Below are 23,903 nucleotides of genomic sequence, written 5' to 3'. Positions count from 1 at the left end.
TATGGCGTGACCATCCTGATAAGGAGTTATCACAAAGCCATCAGAATAGCCATATGGCTCCATGATAACACTTTGGATGGATGCCGGAGAATAAAAGAACAAAGTGAAGATCAAATGGAAGGTCAAATGAGGTTAAGGTTGAATATGAAGAAATGAGAAACACAAATTATCTTTCACGGCTGTCAAAATGAAGCAAAATGAAGAAGTATACGTCAGGAAACACTACATAGGATGTCACAAGTCCTCATGTATCTTTTATTATGATGTCGGACAGCACTTTTGCAAACAGTCAAATAACATTGCAGGAGGGACAAGCTTTGAATGGAGGTACAACAAACACGTTCAGAGAAAACGTCTTTTAGATCAACCGGAAGCCAAGTGACGTCAGGACAGCGCAAACCAGCATGGACATTCGGAGGGGAACGGCCGAGTCTGCGCGGGAAGAGAAACACGTTACTCACTTTCCATTTGCACACGTTTTTTCAAGTGGCGCTTGATCGTCTTTTGCTAAGCCGTGCCCTAAAAAAGGCGAACTGACCACTGGCATTTGGAAGAAGAACTTTCCAATATTTGGTTGGCTCTTTCAAAGGCAATTACAAAGGCAATTACAAAGGCAAAAACAATGAGTCACAAGTGGCCCTTTGCGAAATCTCAATTTTCGGTTGCACATGCTTAAAGGGCTAGAGACATACCTTTTTTTTTTTTCAATTAGAACGGAATTTGATAGAATGTATAAAGTGAACACATTTGCCGCATTGGAAATTAAAAATGGACACCGATTACTAAGAATAAAGCTGAAATGAAATGCCAGTTTATCGATCGGGTCCCGCACGAAGCCAAACTGGCGGCGCCATTACTGTGACGTCACAAGTTGTACATCTGGATGTCAACAAACCCAAACAACATGGCAGATGATAGCGACAGCTCCGTTTCTAGCGGCAATATTAGCATCATTTTATCCGATTCAGAAACCTCTTTTGACGCAGAATATGATGAATCTAGCAGTTCACTTGGGCTGAGCTGAGCACATTTTCTGAATTGTGCCCCTCCCGTCACTCTGGTTAGGTTGGCATAGTAAAAAGTGCTCTTGGGGGCTTTAGAGTGCCGAGATCAACTCGGCACATGAAGACATGACCACCTGCAACGTTTGGTTTAGGTTTTATAAGCATTTTTAATTTTATTGCTTAAATCGCATTTTCTCGACGAGCTGAGCACGTTTTCTGAATTGTGCCTCTCCTGTCACTGTGGTTAGGTTGGCATAGTAAAAAGAGTAGAGTGCCGAGTTGACCACTGCGAATGAAGAAATGAACATCTGCATCGTTTGGTTTAGGTTTTAGGCGCATTTTTAATTTTATTTCTTAAATCGCATTCTTTCGACGAGCTGAGCACGTTTTCTGAATTGTGCCCCTCCCGTCACGCTTCGACATACTTTTCAAAGTCAAAGTCTCAAAGTCTCCTTTATTGTCAATTCCTCCGCATGTCAAGACACACAAAGAGATCGAAATTACGTTTCTCACTATCCCAGGGTGACAAGACAGCGTTCACAACGCACATACAAGTAAACAACACAGGAAAAATAAAACAAGAAGATGAACAATAAGAGTGATAGCACGCTAGCCGCTCCCGATGCACAGCAGAGTCCGGAAAGATAAGACAGAGTTCACAACGCACATACAAGTAAACAACACAGGAAAAATAAAGCAAGAAGATGAACAATAAGAGTGATAGCACGCTAGCCGCTCCCGATGCACAGCAGAGTCCGGAAAGATGACAGTCAACCAGGCCACTGTGAACACGAGCACACAGCAGGCACGCACTGTCCGGTTTGTGGATCCTATCAGGCGAACTCAACCCATCTTGTCGTCCCGCGAACGAATGTACACCAGGATAATGGAAGGCACGGCTAGGCGAGCTGGGTTGGCCGCAAACCTGGCCCGACGTCTCCGCGCTGGCCCCTCTTCTCTTTTTGTTTACATTCACTGAAGCTAAACGCGTACAACTTGAGACGTCATGAGACGTCACTTCCGGCTGGCGGCTCGGTGCAGTCAAACTCGTCTGTGCGGCAAATTTAAATGATATTTTTCAGAGCAACAGCTTCCTTTTCGTTGTTTCGAGCGTCAATTTATATTTATAAGCCCATAAGCTAACTAAAACCGATTTATACATATACCGGTGTCTCTAGCCCTTTAAGCAGTGGAAAAGTGACACCATTGTGAGCATTATATTCATGTGCAATTGATGAACGTACATGTGAAAATTAAGAAAATGCAATAAAGGTAATGAGGGAGGGAGGTTGGATGGATGGATGGATGGATGGATGGATGGATGGATGGATGGATGGATGGATGGATGGATGGATGGATGGATGGATGGATGGATGGATGGATGGATGGATGGATGGATGGATGGATGGATGGATGGATGGATGGATGGATGGATGGATGGATGGATGGTGATGTGATCACAGCGTATTACAACTTCCGCACAAAAAAATTGGATCATATTTCACTCTGAGCCATGTTGGTTGAGAAACTTCATTTTGGCCAAGGCACAACGGTTGTTATCGAAAGATTAAGAATGCTGAGCTCAAATACCCTGCAAGGTGTGTTCCGCCGAGACCTGTGAGCCGGTGATTTCGTTGTGCGCCGTGCAGGTGTACGTCCCCAGGTGGCGATTCTGTATCTCCTCTATGTCATAGCGGGGACCGGACGCAACCGTGCGCTTGAACTTCCAGGTGAACTTGGCCTTGGGTAGCGAGTCGGCTGAGCAGAGCAACGTGACGCTCTCCTCGAGTTCTGCGCCAACCGGGTCTTGATCGATAAAGGGTTGGTCGGGCCCGTCTATGCAGAAAGGACGGAGGTTCTTCTTTAGGTCAGTGACGCCCAACGTGAGACTGTTGGGTGTGCTGCGGCAAATGTACGATTTGGTCTGAGATGCGTTGGCATACTTACAGAAGACTTTGAGCTTGCATTTGGCAGTGGCAAAGCTGATGGCGTTGCTGACGTTACACAGGAAGACGCCGGTGTCCTGCCTGTCCATAGGGCTGACGGAGAGCACTCGGCCGTCGTTGTGGAAGACGAACCTGCCGCCGGGGAGCAGCGGTTTGCCTTTTCTCGTCCACGCTCGGTGGGTCACCCCACCTTCGGCGTCGCACGTCAAGTTGAGGGAGCTTTGACCTTCAATCAAGTTTTCCGTGGGACAGGCCATAATGGGCACAGACACCACACCTGAGCACGGAAAGGAATCAAACAGTGATGGGATACTTGAAAGGGGGCGTGGCATGGCAAATGTGACTTTTGAATTGCTTGGATACAAATACTTTAGTCTTAGGGGTCTTTGAAGTAAATCTTTTGTTTTGCTGGCTATTGAAATTTGTTCAATTGTGATGTCATCAAAGAAAGTGGGGGGGTCACATAATACTACCCTTAGACTAAAATGTGATTTAAATAACTGATATAATTGATTAAAAAGATGATTATAAAAAGTAAGTGAGTAAGGGGACATTCACGGCTCGTGTTACTCACTTAGCACGTTCAGTCGAACACGTCCTTGAATGGGCTGGGCGCCATGCGACACCATGAGCACCTCATATTCTCCGCTGTCCTCCTCCGTCAGGTTTGCGAGCACCAGACCACCCGTGGTTTTATCCAGGGTGACCCTGCCCTCGTAGCCTTCTCCCACCACGTCCACACTGGTGGAGGTGATCACGCTGATGGTCGCGTTGAAGCTCCAAGTCAGAGCCAGAAAGGGTTCCGATGTCGGCGTCAGGGATGTGGTGAAGGCCACGCTCTGGCCAGGTGTCCCGTGGAGCCAGTCGACTGGGATGATCCCGGCTCCGTGGCAAAGACCTGCAAAAAGGATCGGTGCGCTTAGCGTACTGGACACGTGGCGACCCGCCAATCCGCTCGTCGTCCCGACTGACTTACTGACCCGAGGAGAGCAGCACAAAGACGGCCGCCCGGCAAAACATGTCGGCCACCGTCGCCTTTGATTCTTTCTGCTCCTCTTCAATTGTTGTCTGCACTGTTTGAGCAGCAATAGAAAGAGTGCCCTGGAGATAATCTGCAATCAAGGAGACATATCAACAAGTTGGATACTCAGCACGCTTAATTATTACCACCATTAAGTTACATAAGCCACACAATGCTTTATAATGTAGCCCAACATCTGACAAAGATTTATAAGTGAGATATCAAATGCTGAAGGACCTTTGGAATTATTGCTACATGAATACAATTTGATGACATCTTTACATCAAGCAATTCACAGAATTTAACAGTGAGCAAACATATTTCAGTGGATCTGCGATTCATACAACAAAAATTTCTAAATTCATACCATCTTAATATGTCTCCCTCCAGAAGCATATTCTTCGAATTGCAAATTTGAAACAAGACAAACTTCAAGAAGCCTTTTCCTTGTGAAAAATGGCAAACGGTGCCACGCATGTTGTTCCTGTGGCTGCTGGAAACGACAAAGGGGACTTTAATATTTCAAGGAAATTTTGTGTCGTATCCACGTCAGCAAAATCCTTCAATTGAAAATTCTTGCCACCTGGCCGTGCCTTTGTGTTCACTTCCAGCACAAACACAAGAGGGCGACGCGATGCCGCATTGAAGATGAGCCGTGCAACTTCCCCATTAGCGCTGATGGACTGTGGCCCAGCACGCAGGCAGTTTACTGCTTGGTCCTACTTGAACATGTCAAATGGAGCTGGTGGAAGAGCTCAATGCGACATTCTCTGCTATACAAGTTACAAAAAGATGAAATGGGCACACTAGCAGTGTTTTGCATCTTCTGGGCGGCTTTCACAGGTAAACTGAGCACTCATCTGTTTGACCTAAAAATGCCTAGTCGGTGTTTGTAAAACAATGTAACGGCGTCAACGTGGATGAAGAACATGATTTGGAACGCAATTGTATTATGAGTTGTCTCAAACATTGCTTTGTAGATTTAGCAAGCCTGTCAAAGGGCAACAAACTAAGCCTGGCCGTAAACCTAATGATAGGGCACTTAAGAAGCACCTGGACAAATATTTGTAGACTACACAACAATTTGAAGTTTAAACTTTGACCAGATATTTTATCTCGTTGACTGAGTTTTAGTTTTTAATCCTAAACCATCGTGTAGGTTTGACTGCAGGATCCGGCGCATTGCCCGACGGGCCTCTGACTGCAGCCGTGGGAGGCTCTGTGACGTTTAACACCACAGTGGCGGCCACGCCGACGCCGTTCCCGACGGTGATCTGGACGTTTATCGAGGGCAGCAATGAAATACCCGTGATAACGGTCACGTCTCAAAACAAAACTGGCCCCGGGTACCAAGGCAGGATCACTCTCTTCATACAGACTGGGTCCCTGGAGCTCAGCAAGCTGGCTCTCAGTGACAGCGGAAAATACAGTCTTGTCATCGTAACAGAGAGCGGCGACCAAATCACGGGATCCACGACACTGCAGACGCTTGGTGAGCAGATGTTCTTTGGTGTGTTGGATGTGATATGAGCATGGTGGTGTGACGAGGTTACAAAATAAGAGCAATGATTTCTGTCGAATAAAAAGGTTCTGCTTTGTCATCAAGTGAGAGGAGGCCCTTGATTTCGACAGTTGTACTTTGCCACCTGTTTGTCTGTAGCCAATTATACTGTAAATCTCTCTTAATTCTAAGCAGAAGTCCCAAATTTGCCCTCTTCATGAAAAATCAGTTTGGTAAATGTTGCATTGTGAAGTCATCGTGAAACAGTGTCGTCCATAACCACCGGGATGATTTCTAAATATGTACAGACCCAGTGTCCAATGTCATGTTGACGGTCAGCAGCACAGACTTGCTGGAGTTCAACAGCACTCTTCGTCTGTTCTGCTCTTCGTTTGGATCGTTCGTCTCCTTCCATTGGCTGAACGACAGCGCCGAGATCTCGGCCGACGACAGAGTTCAGTTTACCAACGAAGGCGCCGGACTCACCATCGCTCCCGTGACCCGTTACGACCAAAGGTCGTTCCGATGTTGCGTGTCCAACGCCGTCAGTGAAGTTGACAGCCATTCGGTGCATCTTTCCGTCAGCTGTGAGGGCCACTCCTCTTGAAACATTTCACCCACCAAAACATTAGATGCACCTGCACAACCTGAAAGTCTTTCTTCATCTTTGGATTTCCTAGCAGACTGGATGCCCTGCGTGGCCTCTCACAGGCCAGTCTTGGTACTGCAAGATCTGGTTTGCGAAATGTCGATAAGAATATGATATTTTATTTGAGGTGTGTAGGGTCACAGAAAAAAATATTTTAATGTTACAATTTGCTATGCATGTAGCTCGCTTTAATAGATTGTGCCGGTGTACCAAATGTTGTGGCTGGTGAATGTATGACCTTTTAACTCGCGCATGTTTCCAAATTTACCATCTGCGCACCATACATTGCAGATGGCCCGGATGATACACATCTCGTTATGTCACCACGGAAAGAATACGTCGCAGAAGGGTCGAATGTCAATCTTTCCTGCTCGGCCAACTCCAGGCCAGTCGCCACCTTTACCTGGTTTGTGAACGAGAAGGATCTGCCGGTCATGGAATCAAATTTCTCGCTGGTGAACGTCCAGCAGCATCACAGTGGAAATTACAGCTGCCGGTCCTTTAACACCAAGACTCTGAGACACAAAGAATCTCAGCAATTGCCAATTCATGTGCTAAGTAAGGGCAACTGCACTATTTATTGCCGGGTTCTTATAATATATATACTATGCATTCACATTTTGCGTTCAACAGAGAAAATTTCCGGTGCCTCTGTCACACTGTCAACGAGTCGCCCAGTTGAGGGAACGGAGATGAATATGACCTGCGACGCCGCTGGGTCGGTCTTCTTCAGAGAGTGGAGCAAGGGAGGCTCGGCGCTGATCCCAGATGAGCGTGTGACGCTCCACGACAAGAACAGGACAGTGTCCTTCCGCACCGCCGTCAGATCGGATAGCGCTTCATATTCCTGTCGGATTATAAACCCCATCGATGAGGAGGAAGTGACTTTGGGCGTGCTTGTGAACTGTAAGTAGTCAAAATCTACAAAGTACAATCCGCCCAATTTACAAAATTGGTCGTTAGTTACTCAAGGCTCCAGGACAGATTGTGTCTGACTTTTCAAGTTTTAACCCAATTGTACAAATTTCTCTAACTTCAAACATTGCCGTGTCTGGCAGATGGGCCTGAACCTGTCCAAATCACGGGACCGAGCCAAATCATCGTGAAAGAGACTTTAACCTTAAGCTGCTCCGCGGTGTCTGTCCCAGCCGCCACCTACATGTGGACAGCACTGAACAGCACAGTAGTGCTACATAATTCTTCAACCTTTGTTAAATACAACGTCAACTTTTCCGACAGTGGAAGCTACGTTTGTAGCGCCACCAACAGTATTACTGGCAAAAGCATGTCGGCTAGCCACAGGTTGGATGTGACAGGCAAGTAGAAGCACTAATGTGCCTTTGGAGCATGCAGCGGCATCGTGACAGATATCTGCTGGGATACATTCACAGATGGAACAGATACTGCGTGTTCGGCTGGTTGCATCGCGGGCATTGTGCTGGCGTGTTTAGTCATCTGCGCAGCAGTTGCTGGGGGCGCCTACACTTTCTACATTCAACGGTAGGTTCCCAGGATTGTCCAACATTCTAAACAAACCTCTCTAAGAAAATGTTGGAGCCAAACGATAGTCAAAATAAACATTCTTTGACATCTCAATGAGATATTATCCTCATATTGATCTACGGTATGACAATGTCGCAATACAGGAACAAGACAAAGAATCGCCCCGACAGAGACATCTCGAACAGGACAGGTAAGAGTGACACGGAAATGATTTGATCCAAACTGAGCTTTTCTTTAGGTTTTGTATTAATTCATATTCCACTCAACGTAATGCTGTTGTTGACAGAGATATGTCCTTGTATAGGATTGAAATTTCTTGCAGGAGGAATAGGCCAAGACAACACAGAAGAACCCCGAAATCAGGTACAGAAATTCAGTTGGTCCGGACCGACAGACATCTGAAACATCCTCCAAGAGTTTACTTTTATTTAATCATTAAAACTTCTGTATGGTGTGTTTCAACGATACTATGACATAGCCCCCGGTGTGGGACAAAAAAACAACAACTTTACAACTTTGATTGTTGGCTTATGAGTCTGGGTTCATGTTTATTGGGGTTGTCTCTCATTGTAACTCATTGGACTTTGAACCAGGAGGAAGATACACCGCTAACAGTGGTATGGAAACGGGAAGTTGCGTTATTTGTGCTTGTGTCTATTTAGGGAAGTGCTCCTCTTAGTTATTTATTGGTGGTCTCCATCTTTCAACCAGGAGATAAACTATGCTGACGTGACTATTCTACACGCAAAGGGCGGCGGCAAAGGTCACTTGGAGCTCCAGGCCAGCCAGACCGAATACGCCGAGGTCCAAGTGAACAACGCGCCTCCTTCCTACGACGCCCACGTGCGGCGGATGAAGAGGCAAGCCCCTCAGCCACTAGAAGCCCGCCCTCAGGTTCACAGCAACGAGTCATGTCATGGAAGTGGGGAGCAGTCAACAGAGTGACGTATGCTCACACTTCCTTCATGGCACGCTAATAATGCAAAGTGTTTGTGTAGTCATTGTGTGTGTGTGTGTGTGTGTGTGTGTGTGTGTGTGTGTGTGTGTGTGTGTGTGTGTGTGTGTGTACTTGTTTTTATTAGTATGGGGGGTCCGAAGACAGGGAGCCCACCAACAAAGTGGGGCCCTGTGTCGTTGTGGGGTCCAAAATCATGGACCCCACTCGGGAAACCACTCTAAAACAGCTTGAAATGCTCTAACAACATGCCTCACGAATTTTTTTCACTTACCCCTCATGGTCGCAATGTTGAGAATTGTGTGTGTGAAGTGTGTGTGCTCAGTAGCGGCCCCCCGACCATGGCAAGTGGTATTGCAAGTATACACACTACCGGAAGTGTGTGTGATTCAACCAATCAGGGCACCTCGTGATCCGAGTGTTGATTAAGAAAATAAAATGCTATTTCCTGTAGATTTAAACCAGGTAATTATTATTTTAGTAACCATAGCAGCTAAAATAATACTGTAAACATAAAATTCCTGCATTACAATTGCAATTTATCTACGTTATTTAATATTCATTACACTTGCTTTATAAAAATACGGTCATTCTATTAGGCTTATTTTAAAAACTGTCTCGTGCATTTTTCATGTTCTAAACATAAAAATAAAGGTATAAATAAATAGTAATTTATTCTTTACCATCAGTTTACATATTAGTTAAATCAGCATCTCGTGCATTTTTCATGTTCTAAACATAAAAATAAAGGTATAAATAAATAGTAATTTATTCTTTACCATCAGTTTACATATTAGTTAAATCAGCAGGTATTGCATGTGTTAGCTTCATGCGGCTAAAACCACCAGCTTAACGTCACTTCGCCACGTGTGACGCCGCCAGACTGAGACTGCTCCGCGACGAAGACACGCTGCTCATAACGAAACACAACATACACGGTGAGTAAATCAACTGCATGTAAATACTAAGTACAAGAAACTGATGTAGAAATGCTTTTTGTCCAGACCCCGAGGGGTTTATATGCAATGATTATGGCTTCGGATTCGGTATATTGTCACTCGGATGGCGTAACGTTTTCCCCTCAGACAGTCCGGCTTTTTAACTTGTTATTCATCTTAGCTTGCAGTGGTTTTAAAAACAATGGTGTAAAAGAGAACGACAGAATGTATAATTGATCCGTGTTATATTCAGGATGATTTCGATGTGCTAATGTTTCATAATTGCTAAGCCCAGAACCGGACTCTGGCCGTAATTGCCGAAACCACTTCAAAACTCGTCAAACACGTGTGTGCTCAGTGTTATGATATATCTGCATGTCTTCTGTATTTCTCGGTGGTTTTCTATCATGTAAGAATGCTTTCTTTAAATAACACAAGCATTCTGACGCAAATAAAACTATCCGGAAACTAGCTTATTGGCTAATTAGCTACCGCTAATCAGGATGCTACGTTCACTTTTCAAACACAAACATAATAAAAACGAGTTGGTAGCTCCTGAAAAGTATAACGAGTTATACTGGTAAAACTATTGAAATAACTTTTCTTTGGATGCAGCACCTGGTTGGAACTGTGACTAGTTAAAAGTAACAAAGCTCAGCTTCAAACCGACAAACATTTTCATTAATATATCAGTATTTTCTGAAAAATATTCTTTCTTTAATCACTCTTGTTCTGTTAGTTCTCAGGCCAGGCTTATTCCTTCAGTCTTTATACAGTGGATGATTACAAATCTTTTAAAATTAATATAGAGTGCTTGTTAAAGTTCTCTCTGCCATGTTTTGAATTATTTTTTAGAGCCAGAAATGTCCAAAAGGAAAGCAAGAAAAAAGCCTGCTGATGAAGCAGCCTTTTACATTTAATCCTCAAAGGACAAACCTGGACTAGTGGAAAGATTTATTGATGATCAAAAAGGTAATAAACTCATTTTTAGACCATTTATCCATTAAGTATATATTTATTTATTTTATAAAACAACACAAAAAACAATCAAATTCAGATTGGTTGTTGTATTTCTGTTTCTAAGCGAGAACTTAGTATTAAAATTGTAAGATAACACCACAATTATTTGGTTAAAGGTGTATCTTAAAGAAATATTTTCTCATAACCAATGGTTTTATATAAAATGTCCTTGCAGGAAGAGGCGTGTTTGCTACCCAGCACTTTGAACAAGGAGAGTTCATCTTATAATACAGGGGTCAACTTCTGTCAGCAGAAAAATGCCAAACAAGCAAGTACTCTGAAAAGGAGAGTACATTTCTCTTTGACTTTGAATGGCAGAATCATTACTGGTGGTATGTATATCCAAATATTTTCTATACAATAATTATGAACTCTAGAAAGAGACTGGAATAAAATACCCTAAATTAGTGAGTCACTCAGAAGCAATATTTCAATAACACATCAGGATTGTGGCATTAACAATTTTTTTTATTTAGTGCTATGATGTTCAAAAAGACATTGTTTCCCTCTCAACTTTTCTTTTGAAATGTTGCAAGTTTTTATTTCTGTAAGCCAACTTTTATTTTACTAAAAAACTAGTTATATGATACAAAATGTTTGATTTCTGTTTTTTCTTTCCTAGTATTGATGCATCAACAGAGGATGGCTCTCTTGGAAGATTAGTGAATGACAACCACAAGTCTCCAAACTGCACCATGAAAAAAATAGTAAATGACGAGCCCCATTTGTGCCTTTTTGCCATCAAAAACATAGAAATGGGAACTGAAATCAATTACAACTATGGTGATTCTAAATGGCCATGGCGTGAAAAAGTAAGTCAGTAAGATCAAGTATGCAAGTTGTAATATTAATTTGTTATTAAAAAAAAGGAAGATTTTTGTCTCTTTTATTTGAATTACTCTCAGTATGATGTTGGTAAGTTATTTGTGGTTTTGATTCCAGGTGACAGGCTCTCAGGCTCCTGTTGACGGTGCGCTGCCTGAACCAGCCAGAACTTGGCAGGACTCTGGCCCTGATGATAACATCAAACAAGATGCCAGCCAACAGGTAACATTCAGTTAGACTTTGTTGTAAGAAATAAACTTTGTAGACCTTTTCTTGTTCTCTTAGTTTACAGCTTTTAGTTGGAAAGCTGTTCTTTAGTCAGAAGGTACCTTAAACAGCATTCAGCCAACCATTGGATCACATGGTTTTAGTGGTTCTCCTCATAGAGCCCAAACGAACCAGTGGCACACACACCTATAGAAGGATTGTTGAAACATGCGCCCATGGGTGTCCAACCAAGCCAATCATTCACACACACATAACAGATTTCTGATGGCTACTTGTGGGGCCCTCCGTATGGATCTAAAGTTGTCTTGGTTATTCCAACCAAGCCAATCATTCACACACACACAATAACAGATTTCTGATGGCTACTTGTGGGGCTCTCCGTATGGATCGAAAGTTGTCTCGTGTTTTTAGATCATATTTTGGTTATGGACATTATGGAGGCTGATTATATTACAGCTATAGTTCCACACATCCTCAACAGCAAAACGACTAAAGTGTCATGCTGAAGGATGCTCCACTACATCCATAAAGATGCTGTTATAGGACCTGATTAGACATCAGGTCTGACTGGAACACTTTAGTTAGAAAAGCTTGTTTGGTTTTGGGGACTAACTTCACATGATTTAACTATACAGGTCTTGAGTCTGTCATTTGTGGTGTCTGTATGATGTTGGTAAGTTATTTGTGGTTTTAATTCCAGGTGACAGGCTCTCAGGCTCCTGTTGACGGTGCTCTGCCTGAACCAGCCAGAACTTGGCAGGACTCTGTCCCTGATGATAACATCAAACAAGATGCCAGCCAACAGGTAACATTCAGTTAGACTTTGTTGTAAGAAATCAACTTTGTAGACCTTTTCTTGTTCTCTTAGTTTACAGCTTTTAGTTGGAAAGCTGTTCTTTAGTCAGAAGGTACCTTAAACAGCATTCAGCCAACCATTGGATCACACGGTTTTAGTGGTTCTCCTCATAGAGCCCAAACGAACCAGTGGCACACACACCTATAGAAGGATTGTTGAAACATGCGCCCATGGGTGTCCAACCAAGCCAATCATTCACACACACATAACAGATTTCTGATGGCTACTTGTGGGGCCCTCCGTATGGATCTAAAGTTGTCTTGGTTATTCCAACCAAGCCAATCATTCACACACACACAATAACAGATTTCTGATGGCTACTTGTGGGGCCCTCCGTATGGATCAAAGGTTGCCTCATGTTTTTAGATCATATTTTGGTTATGGACATTATGGAGGCTGATTATATTACAGCTATAGTTCCACACATCCTCAACAGCTAAACGGCTAAAGTGTCATGCTGAAGGATGCTCCACTACATCCATAAAGATGCTGTTATAGGACCTGATTAGACATCAGGTCTGACTGGAACACTTTAGTTAGAAAAGCTTGTTTGGTTTTGGGGACTAACTTCACATGATTTAACTATACAGGTCTTGAGTCTGTCATTTGTGGTGTCTGTATGATGTTGGTAAGTTATTTGTGGTTTTAATTCCAGGTGACAGGCTCTCAGGCTCCTGTTGACGGTGCTCTGCCTGAACCAGCCAGAACTTGGCAGGACTCTGACCCTGATGATAACATCAAACAAGATGCCAGCCAACAGGTAACATTCAGTTAGACTTTGTTGTAAGAAATCAACTTTGTAGACCTTTTCTTGTTCTCTTAGTTTACAGCTTTTAGTTGGAAAGCTGTTCTTTAGTCAGAAGGTACCTTAAACAGCATTCAGCCAACCATTGGATCACATGGTTTTAGTGATTCTCCTCATAGAGCCCAAACGAACCAGTGGCACACACACCTATAGAAGGATTGTTGAAACATGCGCCCATGGGTGTCCAACCAAGCCAATCATTCACACACACATAACAGATTTCTGATGGCTACTTGTGGGGCCCTCCGTATGGATCTAAAGTTGTCTTGGTTATTCCAACCAAGCCAATCATTCACACACACACAATAACAGATTTCTGATGGCTACTTGTGGGGCCCTCCGTATCGATCGAAAGTTGTCTTGGTTATTCCAACCAAGCCAATCATTCACACACACATAATAACAGATTTCTCATGGCTACTTGTGGGGCCCTCCGTATGGATCGAAAGTTGTCTTGGTTGTTCCAACCAAGCCAATCATTCACACACACATAATAACAGATTTCTGACAGCTACTTGTGGGGCCCTCCGTATTGACCGAAGGTTGTCTCATGTTTTTAGATCATATTTTGGTTATGGACATTATGGAGGCTGATTATATTACAGCTATAGTTCCACACATCCTCAACAGCAAAACGGCTAAAGTGTCATGCTGAAGGATGCTCCACTACATCCATAAAGATGCTGTTATAGGACCTGATTAGACATCAGGGCTGACTGGAACACTTTAGTTAGAAAAGCTTGTTTGGTTTTGGGGACTAACTTCACATGATTTAACTATACAGGTCTTGAGTCTGTCATTTGTGGTGTCTGTATGATGTTGGTAAGTTATTTGTGGTTTTAATTCCAGGTGACAGGCTCTCAGGCTCCTGTTGACGGTGCGCTGCCTGAACCAGCCAGAACTTGGCAGGACTCTGACCCTGATGATAACATCAAACAAGATGCCAGCCAACAGGTAACATTCAGTTAGACTTTGTTGTAAGAAATAAACTTTGTAGACCTTTTCTTGTTCTCTTAGTTTACAGCTTTTAGTTGGAAAGCTGTTCTTTAGTCAGAAGGTACCTTAAACAGCATTCAGCCAACCATTGGATCACACGGTTTTAGTGGTTCTCCTCATAGAGCCCAAACGAACCAGTGGCACACACACCTATACATGGATATTTGAAACATGCGCCCATGGGTGTCCAACCAAGCCAATCATTCACACACACATAACAGATTTCTGATGGCTACTTGTGGGGCCCTCCGTATGGATCAAAAGTTGTCTTGGTTATTCCAACCAAGCCAATCATTCACACACACATAACAGATTTCTCATGGCTACTTGTGGGGCCCTCCGTATGGATCGAAAGTTGTCTTGGTTATTCCAACCAAGCCAATCATTCACACACACATAATAACAGATTTCTGACGGCTACTTGTGGGGCCCTCCGTATTGACCGAAGGTTGTCTCATGTTTTTAGATCATATTTTGGTTATGGACATTATGGAGGCTGATTATATTACAGCTATAGTTCCACACATCCTCAACAGCAAAACGGCTAAAGTGTCATGCTGAAGGATGCTCCACTACATCCATAAAGATGCTGTTATAGGACCTGATTAGACATCAGGGCTGACTGGAACACTTTAGTTAGAAAAGCTTGTTTGGTTTTGGGGACTAACTTCACATGATTTAACTATACAGGTCTTGAGTCTGTCATTTGTGGTGTCTGTATGATGTTGGTAAGTTATTTGTGGTTTTAATTCCAGGTGACAGGCTCTCAGGCTCCTGTTGACGGTGCGCTGCCTGAACCAGCCAGAACTTGGCAGGACTCTGACCCTGATGATAACATCAAACAAGATGCCAGCCAACAGGTAACATTCAGTTAGACTTTGTTGTAAGAAATAAACTTTGTAGACCTTTTCTTGTTCTCTTAGTTTACAGCTTTTAGTTGGAAAGCTGTTCTTTAGTCAGAAGGTACCTTAAACAGCATTCAGCCAACCATTGGATCACACGGTTTTAGTGGTTCTCCTCATAGAGCCCAAACGAACCAGTGGCACACACACCTATAGAAGGATTGTTAAAACATGCGCCCATGGGTGTCCAACCAAGCCAATCATTCACACACACAACAGATTTCTGATGGCTACTTGTGGGGCCCTCCGTATGGATCTAAAGTTGTCTTGGTTATTCCAACCAAGCCAATCATTCACACACACACAATAACAGATTTCTGATGGCTACTTGTGGGGCCCTCCGTATGGATCGAAAGTTGTCTCATGTTTTTAGATCATATTTTGGTTATGGACATTATGGAGGCTGATTATATTACAGCTATAGTTCCACACATCCTCAACAGCTAAACGGCTAAAGTGTCATGCTGAAGGATGCTCCACTACATCCATAAAGATGCTGTTATAGGACCTGATTAGACATCAGGTCTGACTGGAACACTTTAGTTAGAAAAGCTTGTTTGGTTTTGGGGACTAACTTCACATGATTTAACTATACAGGTCTTGAGTCTGTCATTTGTGGTGTCTGTATGATGTTGGTAAGTTATTTGTGGTTTTAATTCCAGGTGACAGGCTCTCAGGCTCCTGTTGACGGTGCTCTGCCTGAACCAGCCAAAACTTGGCAGGACTCTGACCCTGATGATAACATCAAACAAGATGCCAGCCAACAGGTAACATTCAGTTAGACTTTGTTGTAAGAAATAAACTTTGTAGACCTTTTCTTGTTCTCTTAGTTTACAGCTTTTAGTTGGAAAGCTGTTCTTTAGTCAGAAGGTACCTTAAACAGCATTCAGCCAACCATTGGATCACACGGTTTTAGTGGTTCTCCTCATAGAGCCCAAACGAACCAGTGGCACACACACCTATACATGGATATTTGAAACATGCGCCCATGGGTGTCCAACCAAGCCAATCATTCACACACACATAACAGATTTCTGATGGCTACTTGTGGGGCCCTCCGTATGGATCGAAAGTTGTCTTGGTTATTCCAACCAAGCCAATCATTCACACACACATAATAACAGATTTCTCATGGCTACTTGTGGGGCCCTCCGTATGGATCGAAAGTTGTCTTGGTTATTCCAACCAAGCCAATCATTCACACACACATAATAACAGATTTCTGACAGCTACTTGTGGGGCCCTCCGTATTGATCGAAGGTTGTCTCATGTTTTTAGATCATATTTTGGTTATGGACATTATGGAGGCTGATTATATTACAGCTATAGTTCCACACATCCTCAACAGTTAAACGGCTAAAGTGTCATGCTCAAGGATGCTCCACTACATCCATAAAGATGCTGTTATAGGACCTGATTAGACATCCAGAACTGACTGTAACACTTTAGTTAGAAAAGCTTGTTTGGTTTCGGGGACTAACTTCACATGATTTAACGATACAGGTCTTGAGTCTGTCATTTGTGGTGTCTGTATGATGTTGGTAAGTTATTTGTGGTTTTAATTCCAGGTGACAGGCTCTCAGGCTCCCGTTGATGGTGCGCTGCCTGAACCAGCCAGAACTTGGCAGGACTCTGACCCTGATAATAACATCAAACAAGATGCCAGCCAACAGGTAACATTCAGTTAGACTTTGTTGTAAGAAATAAACTTTGTAGACCTTTTCTTGTTCTCTTAGTTTACAGCTTTTAGTTGGAAAGCTGTTCTTTAGTCAGAAGGTACCTTAAACAGCATTCAGCCAACCATTGGATCACACGGTTTTAGTGGTTCTCCTCATAGAGCCCAAACGAACCAGTGGCACACACACCTATAGATGGATATTTGAAACATGCGCCCATGGGTGTCCAACCAAGCCAATCATTCACACACACATAAAAGATTTCTGATGGCTACTTGTGGGGCCCTCCGCATGGATCGAAAGTTGTCTTGGTTATTCCAACCAAGCCAATCATTCACACACACATAATAACAGATTTCTGATGGCTACTTGTGGGGCCCTCCGTATGGATCTAAAGTTGTCTTGGTTATTCCAACCAAGCCAATCATTCACACACACATAATAACAGATTTCTGATAGCTACTTGTGGGGCCCTCCGTATGGATCGAAGGTTGTCTCATGTTTTTAGATCATATTTCGGTTATGGACATTATGGAGGCTGATTATATTACAGCTATAGTTCCACACATCCTCAACAGTTAAACGGCTAAAGTGTCATGCTCAAGGATGCTCCACTACATCCATAAAGATGCTGTTATAGGACCTGATTAGACATCCAGAACTGACTGGAACACTTTAGTTAGAAAAGCTTGTTTGGTTTTGGGGACTAACTTCACATGATTTAACTATACAGGTCTTGAGTCTGTCATTTGTGGTGTCTGTATGATGTTGGTAAGTTATTTGTGGTTTTAATTCCAGGTGACAGGCTCTCAGGCTCCTGTTGATGGTGCGCTGCCTGAATCAGCCAGAACTTGGCAGGACTCTGACCCTGATGATAACATCAAACAAGATGCCAGCCAACAGGTAACATTCAGTTAGACTTTGTTGTAAGAAATAAACTTTGTAGACCTTTTCTTGTTCTCTTAGTTTACAGCTTTTAGTTGGAAAGCTGTTCTTTAGTCAGAAGGTACCTTAAACAGCATTCAGCCAACCATTGGATCACACGGTTTTAGTGGTTCTCCTCATAGAGCCCAAACGAACCAGTGGCACACACACCTATAGATGGATTGTTGAAACATGCGCCCATGGGTGTCCAACCAAGCCAATCATTCACACACACATAACAGATTTGTGATGGCTACTTGTGGGGCCCTCCGTATGGATCTAAAGTTGTCTTGGTTATTCCAACCAAGCCAATCATTCACACTCACATAATAACAGATTTCTGAAATATGGTTTCTTGTGGCTTCTTTGTTGTAAATTTTGGAGCCTTTTCCATGTTTTATATGTAAAATTTCCTGTGATATAAGGTTTTGGCATATTTCAGAGGATGTGTACAGCACCGGTCGTCTACCAGTTAAGATATTGGACAGAAATTTTAATTATTTTGAGCAAAGAAATTCTAGTCTTTATATTAATACAGCATATAAGAGTAGCTTGCAGAAACTAACAACACATTTCTTTTAATTCCCTCCATAGAGCTATCAATTATCAAAGGAGTTTCTCAAAGTGGACTACTCAGACAGTGATGATACTGACAATGATTCCCAAAAGGACTGCTCTGTACCTCTGCAAATCAATCTGCTCAAAACAAGAGTATATTAAATTTGACCAAGCATTCTTATACAGGTGCAGTTAATTTTTGTTTTAGAATATTGCTATACTGTGGTTTTTTTCTGTACTTAAAAATCATCATTTCAGATGGGCTGATCCCAGAAGTGATAGAAGTGACCTCTTGTACCTCCGCATCTCGTGGCCCAAGTAATGAAAAGTCTGCCAAAAAGGGAGGTGAGTTTAGAGTAATCCTTTTCAATATATAACTTTATCACAGTTGCTTTTAAATTGCCCAATTGTTACTACTGTATCAGTATCTAATTATCCTCACATATGCTGCTTACTAAGATTTAGATGACCCAAGCAAGATATATTAAACACCACTTGACTTTTTTTCTTAGACATGTAAGGTCTAAACTTTTGAATTTTGTCATAAAATGAAAATTGACCCATCCTTTCTCATGTGAGTTACAGGTCATTGCTAACCTTGATTATATGTGAGATGTTTGTTTACATCTATTTTTAAATAGAGGTAATGTATACATGACACATTTACCTCAAAAGAGAGAAAGAAAAATTGCTCTAGATTAACCTATTAGTGAATATGCAAATTCACACATTGTCACACCAAGGCAGATACCATTCTTATACAGCTTGCATTTAATTTTTTACACACTATATATTTCCAAATTTACTTTTATCATCTTTGTTTGTCCATGTGTAGCACGTTATCAAAGCAAATTCCCCATACATGTAAAACACTGTCTGAAAAAAGTTTTTCTCTGATTTTTATTTTTTATTTTCCCTGATTTTGCAACAACTTGTATCTGTTCTTAATGGTTTTGTCAGAGAAATGGTGCATCCCAATGTGCTGCCATGGTGGAGTTTGACTGCCTGTGCAACCTCTGTAGGGTCCAGGAATTGCTTCATCTACCAGCAGTGACATTCTGGTCAAATGCAAAACTGCTTAAAAGTAATCAAGAAAATGAGAGACCTCTTTCCCCCACCACCAAAACTGGGGGCATTCTAATGTTACCCTTTTGTGCATCTATTTTTAATTTTGTTAATATCAAAACAGCTGACACTGAAGACCACCTAGCAACTTAAATGACCGGATTAATATCTCAGATATTAACTGATTTACTTATGTCTATTGTAGGCTCATCACTGTTGACAAAGATAGTTGACGTTATAAAATATCTCATTTGAATTATATTGTCGGATAATTGTCCATAAAGTGAATGTATTCTTTATGCAATTTTGTTCTAATTAAGTTGTAAACTAAAAAGTGCTCTTCCTATGCCCTTAGGTAACGGAAAAGTTGTGAAAAGAAGCTGGACCCCAGAGGAATGTGCTGCAGTAAATAAACATTCAAGGAAGTATATATTGACAAATCAGGTTCCTGGTAAGCTTGACTGCGAGAGATGCATTGCTGCAGAACCACAAGCACCGAGCTGTTAAGTACTTTGTCAAAAAGAGAATAACCACCATGAGGAGAAAATATGAGTGAAACAGCTTCCCTTAACAGAGATAGAAACACATGGCTGGTCCTGTTTCACCATTTGTTCACTATTTGTTTGTGATTTTTTTTATGCTCCACTTCTCCTGTTCGTAAATGTTAGATTAAATAAGTTCCTTTATTCATTGGCTACATTTGTAATGTGTCCATTTAAAATTTTGACTCAACAATTATTACTTGTAAATCCTGTGTACTTTATAGTTAGCTAAAATGCAGAATTTAAATATTTTAAAATGTACCAATATGACTGAACAAATTGAAGAATATTAAGACTGTGACCAAGGAAAATGGACCAGAATCTGAATAAAGACTTCAGAATGTATTTTAGAATGCACATTTCAATGTATATCTAGTATATTTAGCCAGATGAAAGTATTAATAACACTAACAAAATTTTTAGGTTTTCTCAAATGATTAAGTCCACACAAATGCATGTTTGGGTTAGATTAGGGTTGGGGTTGAACTTGATAGATCCTCTTTATAAAGGCAGACCTAACAAGTCTTAAATCTTAACAGCAAGCTCCATAACTGGCTAAAAAAATAATGTGTGTATAGGTAGACCTCTTAAGGTTGAAATATTAAAAGCGATCCCCATAACTGACTAAAAATCTCATGTGTGTAAAGGTGGACCCCGCAAAGCCGGAATGTTAGAAACAGGCCCCAGATATGACTGAAAAACTGACATGAAAAAAAAAGTTTCAAATTGTGTTTATTGAAAGTGATTTTTAGTAACAAGATTTTTTTTGGGAGTTGCCTGATTTTTTTCATAGTTCTTGGACCACTAGAAAGGGTGGACCCCAGAACTCGGTAAATTAAGTTGGGTCCTGCAGAGGGAGGTTAACAAGGATGTGTGTGTGTGTGTGTGTGCGTGTTAATCATTGATCAGTTGACTGAGAGTCACAAAAACACAACGATGCCTGATTAGATGTATCGACTTCATTAGATTTGTCTACACAAGCGCGAATTGGCAAACTATGGCACACGGGCAGTCTTGGCATTTCTGTAATGTATATGCCCCCCCTCCCCAAGTTTATGAATGTGACCAAAGTGAATGTTTAAAGGGCTAGAGACATCCCTTTTTTTTTTCAATTAGAACAGAATTTGATAGAATGTATAAAGTGAACACATTTGCCGCATTGGAAATTAAAAATGGACACCGATTACTAAGAATAAAGGTGAAATGAAATGCCAGTTTATCGATCGGGTCCCGCACGAAGCCAAACTGGCGGCGCCATTACTGTGACGTCACAAGTTGTACATCTGGATGTCAACAAACCCAAACAACATGGCAGATGATAGCGACAGCTCCGTTTCTAGCGGCAATATTAGCATCATTTTATCCGATTCAGAAACCTCTTTTGACGCAGAATATGATGAATCTAGCAGTTCACTTGGGCTGAGCTGAGCACATTTTCTGAATTGTGCCCCTCCCTTCACTCTGGTTAGGTTGGCATAGTAAAAAGTGCTCTTGGGGGCTTTAGAGTGCCGAGTTGATCTCGGCACATGAAGACATGACCACCTGCAACGTTTGGTTTAGGTTTTATAAGCATTTTTAATTTTATTGCTTAAATCGCATTTTCTCGACGAGCTGAGCACGTTTTCTGAATTGTGCCCCTCCCGTCACGATTCGACATACTTTTCAAAGTCAAAGTCTCAAAGTCTCCTTTATTGTCAATTCCTCCGCATGTCAAGACACACAAAGAGATCAAAATTACGTTTCTCACTATCCCAGGGTGACAAGACAGCGTTCACAACGTAAAAAGTACGTACAAAGTAAACAACACAGGAAAAATAAAACAAGAAGATGAACAATAAGAGTGATAGCACGCTAGCCGCTCCCGATGCACAGCAGAGTCCGGAAAGATAAGACAGAGTTCACAATGCACATACAAGTAAACAGCACAGGAAAAATAAAACAAGAAGATGAACAATGAGAGTGATAGCACGCTAGCCGCTCCCGATGCACAGCAGAGTCCGGAAAGATGACAGTCAACCAGGCCACTGTGAACACGAGCACACAGCAGGCACGCACTGTCCGGTTCGTGGATCCGATCAGGCGAACTCAACCCATCTTGTCGTCCCGCGAACGAATGTACGCCAGGATAATGGAAGGCACGGCTAGGCGAGCTGGGTTGGCCGCAAACCTGGCCCGACGTCTCCGCGCTGGCCCCTCTTCTCTTTTTGTTTACATTCACTGAAGCTAAACGCGTACAACTTGAGACGTCATGAGACGTCACTTCCGGCTGGCGGCTCGGTGCAGTCAAACTCGTCTGTGCGGCAAATTTAAATGATATTTTTCAGAGCAACAGCTTCCTTTTCGTTGTTTCGAGCGTCAATTTATATTTATAAGCCCATAAGCTAACTAAAACCGATTTATACATATACCAGTGTCTCTAGCCCTTTAAATATTGTTTGAAGTACTTCAAAAGTGTAACGTGGACTAAGAGCGTCACGTGAACGTCTCTCAAAGGGGCAAATAAATAGTTCTTCTTGTGAGTTGCTTCCATAAACATATTTCTTTTTATAATCTTCACATTGCTTAAAAGTCGGAAATGTTATCTACTGAGGAACCTATTAAAGGAAAATGTGCTTTCGGCAGTTTGCAAACATATGTTTTAAGGTTGTGTTAAACTTATAATCATATTAATATCTAGTATTAGAGTGCTCGTGTGGATTGGTGGGGGGCGAGGAATGTGCAGACAAACTGCATGAACTTGTTTTCTTCAAAGTGTTGTGGAATAGGCCCTGATAGGGAGTACCGGAGGAGACCATCTCAAGGTCGGTTAGGAACAAGAACAACAGCACGTCTATGAGACCGGCCTTCGAGGGAAAAACCCAACTGTCTGACCTCAGCGACACCTGGACCGGGGAGGAGATGGCCATCGACCAATCATCTCACAATATTTTGCATGCTTTAATATTCATATTGTGTTTCTTTAAAACTGGGCAACCCGGAAGAATGTGTCGTCTTTTGGTGGTCACAAAAACGCACGAGTTTTAGTGTGAGGGACCCGGGACCCAGGCCTGTATTAGTGCGCTCTGTCAGGAATAAATAATTGGTAAATTTGGTCTGATTGATCTACTGGTCTTCTCTTTGACAGAACGAACTCGCAAAATTGTTAGGTGCGCCAGTGTGTGGATTAGGACATAGCAATTTATGTGTTAAGTGTTGATCGCAATTTGGAGTCAGATCAATAACTAGAATCCGTAACCTAACACTATATAGTATGTCCTTCAAATACTGCAGGTGCAACACAAAACGAGCAGAAACTTGTTAATATCATCCTATAAGTAGCTGACCTATAGAAATTTTTGAACTGCAATGTCAGTGGATATTTGATAATAAAGTCGTCTGACCTCTTATTGTGGCCATGTGTTCAGGCAAGATGACGTCTTGTCTCCCCTGTCGTTCTCCTTTCACGTCGCCAACTTTTTCATTCGTCACTGCGGCACAATAATTTAAAAAAAAAACTGCGCTACACAAATTTAGATAGAATTTTATCGTCGAATTTTGTCGGGTTCTGACATTTTTGGGTTAACAAGACCACGTGACTATTTCAAGGAACGTTATTGGTTAATCACCGTGATTTAATCTGATGAGTCCACCAACATTTAGGGGAAAATACCGATTTGTTTGTTTACCATGCAAACTGATAACAATTATGTTCCGGTAATCTTGGTACTAACCTTTCTAAACAGAATGTGGCGAAACCTTAGGCGACCTCCCGCCAAGTACACAAGGAACAACTTGTTGCATATCTCGAATCCAAGATATTTTACAGCAGTAGAATTGTTGCAGTAAATCCAAAGTGCAAAGTATAAACATTCAAGATGAACCAGAAAAAAAAGTATGTGTGTTTTAATGTATTTCAAAATGTCTTTTAAAAATGACATTGGTGTAAAATGTTGCACTGTGAAATTGGTTGGCAGACAAGTGTTATGAACTTTTCTCATAACGATTGTTAG

The 23,903-nt window shown here is 42.0% G+C and overlaps 2 protein-coding genes and 1 long non-coding RNA gene across 6 annotated transcripts; 2 read left to right on the top strand and 1 right to left on the bottom strand.

Moving 5' to 3' along the window:
- Positions 1-234: 234 nt before the first annotated feature.
- On the bottom strand, positions 235-23,472 carry LOC125975763 (carcinoembryonic antigen-related cell adhesion molecule 20-like). 2 transcript variants are annotated; one of them, XM_049731756.2, is made up of 6 exons: positions 23,295-23,472; positions 3,931-4,062; positions 3,525-3,848; positions 2,952-3,227; positions 2,595-2,840; positions 235-432 (listed from the first exon to the last, which is right to left on the bottom strand). In XM_049731756.2, exons 1-6 carry the CDS (start codon positions 23,308-23,310, stop codon positions 359-361), a joined length of 1,068 nt encoding a protein of 355 aa, XP_049587713.1. In that variant the 5' UTR covers positions 23,311-23,472; the 3' UTR covers positions 235-358. The 2 variants fall into 2 exon arrangements, with proteins under 2 accessions (XP_049587713.1, XP_049587715.1); XM_049731758.2 differs by lacking the exon at positions 23,295-23,472 and adding an exon at positions 4,339-4,491.
- Positions 4,631-23,006, top strand: LOC125975682 (carcinoembryonic antigen-related cell adhesion molecule 20-like). 3 transcript variants are annotated; one of them, XM_049731552.2, is made up of 11 exons: positions 4,631-4,814; positions 5,131-5,463; positions 5,781-6,059; positions 6,413-6,679; positions 6,755-7,027; positions 7,180-7,437; positions 7,513-7,621; positions 7,768-7,814; positions 7,929-7,987; positions 8,336-8,570; positions 22,667-23,006. In XM_049731552.2, exons 1-10 carry the CDS (start codon positions 4,730-4,732, stop codon positions 8,567-8,569), a joined length of 1,944 nt encoding a protein of 647 aa, XP_049587509.1. In that variant the 5' UTR covers positions 4,631-4,729; the 3' UTR covers position 8,570; positions 22,667-23,006. The 3 variants fall into 3 exon arrangements, with proteins under 3 accessions (XP_049587509.1, XP_049587508.1, XP_049587510.1); XM_049731551.2 differs by having other exon boundaries at positions 20,824-23,006; XM_049731553.2 differs by lacking the exon at positions 5,781-6,059 and having other exon boundaries at positions 20,824-23,006.
- On the top strand, positions 13,099-15,922 carry LOC125975771 (uncharacterized). Its single transcript, XR_011087441.1, has 4 exons — positions 13,099-13,206; positions 14,101-14,205; positions 15,003-15,107; positions 15,812-15,922. It is a non-coding gene; the product is annotated as an uncharacterized lncRNA (long non-coding RNA).
- Positions 23,473-23,903: the final 431 nt, after the last annotated feature.

Source organism: Syngnathus scovelli, chromosome 9 (genome assembly GCF_024217435.2).
Source record: "Syngnathus scovelli strain Florida chromosome 9, RoL_Ssco_1.2, whole genome shotgun sequence".
In the NCBI taxonomy this organism is placed as follows: domain Eukaryota; kingdom Metazoa; phylum Chordata; class Actinopteri; order Syngnathiformes; family Syngnathidae; genus Syngnathus; species Syngnathus scovelli.
The sequence above is the reverse complement of the archived record's forward strand: the minus strand, read 5'-3'. Positions and strand labels throughout refer to the sequence as shown.